The 4,512-nt window shown below is 30.5% G+C and overlaps 1 protein-coding gene across 1 annotated transcript; it reads right to left on the bottom strand.

Moving 5' to 3' along the window:
• Positions 1–1,549: 1,549 nt before the first annotated feature.
• On the bottom strand, positions 1,550–3,557 carry LOC140833362 (protein LIFEGUARD 4-like). Its single transcript, XM_073197725.1, has 4 exons — positions 3,153–3,557; positions 2,712–2,825; positions 2,336–2,493; positions 1,550–1,950 (listed from the first exon to the last, which is right to left on the bottom strand). The coding sequence occupies exons 1-4, from the start codon at positions 3,397–3,399 to the stop codon at positions 1,747–1,749; spliced, it is 723 nt and encodes a 240-aa protein (XP_073053826.1). The 5' UTR covers positions 3,400–3,557; the 3' UTR covers positions 1,550–1,746.
• Positions 3,558–4,512: the final 955 nt, after the last annotated feature.

The following is a 4,512-nucleotide window of genomic DNA, read 5'->3' as shown; positions in this document are numbered from 1 at the left end:
TTTTGGGTTTGTGTATATTTTCAAGGAAAATGCTAGAAAAACAACGTGAATAAAGTCTTTCTATGCTGTGGGAAAGAAGAATTGTAGATTGGATTTTGTGCTGGGGTTTGTTTGGTCAAAAAGGAGAAGAGGGCCTTTTTTTTTTCCAGAATTATATATATATATATAAACTAGGAATGTACACGTGCGATGCACGTAGGTGACTAATAATGAAAAATATAATCACGAGAATTAGATAATGTTTAAAGTCGTTTGAATAACATAATGTTTATAAGTATTTATCAATCTAAATATATCAAAACACAATACATAAAAATACAGCATGACAATAAATCATATATATTCACTTATTTATATGACATTTGTCAATCCACGACATAATACAGCTCTCTTAAATGATAAATCATCACAAATATTTTTCTTTCAAAATGAAAAAAACAATAAAAATAAAATTAACAGAATAATGAATTTTATAAAATCAAAACTAAAATTTACTTAAACAGAGTACACATAGACAAATATCAAATAAAATTCTCTTATTTTACTAAATATCATAATGATGTTAAAATAAAATTGTTATTAAGATAAATATCACTTTTGTTTTTGTTTACTTTTAACACATTGCGGATTTTATTTAATTTCTATGTTTTTTTAGAATACATATTATAGATAATTAATTTTATATCAGAATCAATCATTTATAAATTAATATTGGTGATTAATAATTTAAGAGAAATAACATTTTAACATAATACCACTCAAATAAATATATATAGTAAAAAAACATATATAAATAAAATAATATGTAATACTCAGTTAAAAAATTTTATATGTAAAATTGTAATATATAACAAATGATAATAAACTATCAATATAATTCATATTTATTATAAGGATTATATTGAATATTTTTTTTTAAAGATTATATCATAAATTTAGTTTAAAATTTAGAGAAAAAAAGAAGAATGTGTATTAATGTCCAAATATATCTAAAATGGACAATGAATCACAAAAATTGACTAAGAAATGTAGATAAATAATTTTTTACATAAAATTTAGAAAATAAAGAAGAATGTGAATTAATGTCCAAATCTATCTAAGATGGACAATGAATCACAAAAAAACCCTTAAAATATATTAATTTAATTTGCTAACTTAAATGAACAAGAAAATGTAAAAAAATAATTTTTTTTGCATAAAATTTAAGAAATAAAAAGGAATGTGTATTAATACCCAAATTCATTTAAGATGGACAATGAATTAAAAAAAACATTAAGATAACCTAATAATTTAATTGGTCAACTTAAATGAACAAGGAAATGTAAAAAAAATAGTTTTTTGGCATAAAATTTAAGAAATAAAGAGGAATGTGTATTAATATCCAAATTCATTTAAGATGGACAATGAATTAAAAAAAACACTTAAGATAACCTAATAATTTAATGGGCCAACTTAAATGAACAAGGAGATATAAGGAAATTCACAATTGAAGTGGTATATTTATATGTATGTTAGATTAGATATAAACAATAAAGAACAATACAAGACAAGCACGTAATCTAGATTCTATATCCTTTCATGGATTGGCTTTAGATCAATTCAAAGTCCTTAGGCTAATGAGTCGAAATCTACAATTAAAGAATTTGAACAATAGTAGGATAACATGACAAAATGAGGGAAGACATCCAAAGAAACGAGGTTTACTAATCAAGGATTTTTTTCTATGCTTGTCTGCTTGGCCATCGATCAGTCGTCCCCGCCGATGATGGCGAGAAGATATAAGAACAAGTTAATTATGTCGAGGTAAAGGCACATAGCAGCGTCGATGTACTGGTCGTAACTAAACCTCTTGATCAGATTATCGGTGTCATATATGATAAAGCCAGAGAAAACCAAAGCTCCCACGCATCCAATCACCTGCTCCCCTAATCTCCCCATGGGAAACACAATCTGTTTGTTATCCGATACAGCAAATTAAATTCGATTTAGTACAAGGTATCAATATAGACACACACGGTTTGCATGCATCATTATTATCAGATAGGCACTTTAAGAAACGAACAAGACAAACCAAGGATGGTAAATTCGATTCCAACATCGATCAGACTCATAGGCAGCTGGATGCATGAATTTTCCACCAAAGATATAAACGTTGGACAAACAAATCAAGAAAATGCAAACTAGTACTATATAATGAATGGTATTTCTACTTCAGGGAAAGAAATTTCGCACCTAAAACGCTAAAAACAGATTCTTTTTCAATCATATGATCATGATGGATATAGTTATCAAAAGAATTTAGATACAAAAGGAAGGTGAAAATGAACAAACATACCCGTAAAAGTCCGAAAGCAAATAATAACAAGACAGCGCAGAGTAAGAAGGGTCCCAAGAAACTAAAATCGCAGCCTCGTTTAGCCGCGACAAATGTGAAAATAGTGAGAGCAATAGTGACGAGGAGTGTTAGACCAGCAGCTATCAGCACAGCTTCACCTGTCCATGAATTACAATTTATAAGCATTGAAATATAACACTTAATGCAAATTTTCCCATTATGATCACACAAAATCAACAAATCTCCACAACATATTTTTGGGTTTTAGATACTGTTTCCTAATGATTCTTCATAATTTTTTGATTTTGTTTTTCAGACCGACAAGAAAGGAGTAGAAGGATTCAACTGTCTAATGGGAGATGAATACGAACATTACCTTTCTTCTGAGTGCAAACAGCACCGATCATTAAGGACATAGCAATGGTGAAGAGAAACAAAATGACATAGTTCCATGGATGTCGTTTGCTGAAACAAAACATCATCATGCACACTGCATTCAATTCAAGAAAATCATCAATAACTTCTTGTTTTTTTGTTTGTTTCTAACATTATAAATCAAGCAAATTATAATTAATTTGTGACGTGAATCTCGATTAACACTATCAAAAGTATTAAAATATTAATTTAATTCCCATAATCGCACCCATGCATACGTTTCATGAAAATGGTTTATTCAGAAAATACCAATTATTATAAACATTCAAATCTTTGTGCCTCCATATTTCTTGGAAATAATCAGGAATGATTTGTATATTGTTTGAAAAATTCTAATACATGCCAATGTTCATGAAATAATTTTTTTAAAGATTTGACTCACAAACGAAGGTAAGAACCATGGCCGCGATCATGACGTAAAGCCCGTTCGGAGTTCTCATAAATTCTCGAACCGGATGAACCATAAACATGGCAATAGCGACCCCGAAAGTCAGAAGTAACTGCACGCACAGGATGGAATAAACTTTGCGGATGAAACCCCATCGCATCTGCGGATCCTCTACCATGCCCGGGTACAATTGCCCGGCGTTCCCCAATTCGACGTCTCTTTTCCCATAAAATGTTGCCATTCTTTCAACCCTTTTTCTCCAACTTTTCAGATATATTGTATTTCTGGGTTTAATTTCTTTCTCCAAGTTTTTGGATTTTCTTGATGATAATGCGTGAATCAACCCTGAAAAACGATAAGGGTTGATATGTTGTTGGTTAGATTGAAACTAGGAATCTAAAAATTTTGTGAAATTAATGGAAGATGGCAGGAAAACGAGTTTTGATTCCGAAAGTCTAGGGATTTTACGTGTGAATATTGATTGATATGGAAACAAATATCAGATCGTTTTTTTTTTTTAATAAAATAAAATTTGGTATCTATGATTCTGTATTGTTTTGTCTATTCTATATTTTGAGAGAGAATTTAGAGCGATTAAATTTTGACCATTTTCAGATTGTTTCACTTCATAGACAAGGGATATAAAACATTAGGCATGTTACTAGGCTTCACTGCTTATTCAGCATCGGATTAAACCAGTTCCGGATTGGAGGGTGATGAAACCGAAGTAATCTTATTTGATATCGTATTCTGGATTTATGTAAAAACTTGTGTGAGACGGTCTCACATGTCGTATTTTGTGAGTCTGATCTTTTATTTGAGTCATCCATGAAAAATATTACTTTTCATACTAAAAGCATTGACTTTTATTGTGAATATCAGTGGGGTTGACCCATCTCACAGAAAAAGATTCGTGAGACCGTCTCACAAGAGACCTATTCTTGGATTTAATGGATTGAAACTGTAGCCAATACAAAACTGAAATCGAATTAAGCTGGAATGAAATCAGATTGAGAACAAATCAGTATCTATTTTTTTTTAAAACGTTATGTATCTAAATAAATTAGATATAAATTTCATGTCAATTCTTAATTTCTTTAATAATTATCTATCTGTTGTGCCTAAAATATAATCCAAGAAGCCCACAAGATTTACCAAAGCCAAACAACAACCCAACAGATGCTAAGCCCACAAGAGTTGCAGGCAGTTGGTCCAAGAAAAGCACGATGCGGGAATTTGAGCCACGACCCAACGTGAATGATCGTGGAATGTGGTTGAAACTCCCCACGGAGTGTAACAAAAACAGAAGGAATAATCAGAAAAAGGCCCCGACAAAATCAACACAACAAATCTA

Source organism: Primulina eburnea, chromosome 6 (assembly GCF_022965805.1).
Source record: "Primulina eburnea isolate SZY01 chromosome 6, ASM2296580v1, whole genome shotgun sequence".
NCBI classification, from domain to species: domain Eukaryota; kingdom Viridiplantae; phylum Streptophyta; class Magnoliopsida; order Lamiales; family Gesneriaceae; genus Primulina; species Primulina eburnea.
The sequence above is the reverse complement of the archived record's forward strand: the minus strand, read 5'-3'. Positions and strand labels throughout refer to the sequence as shown.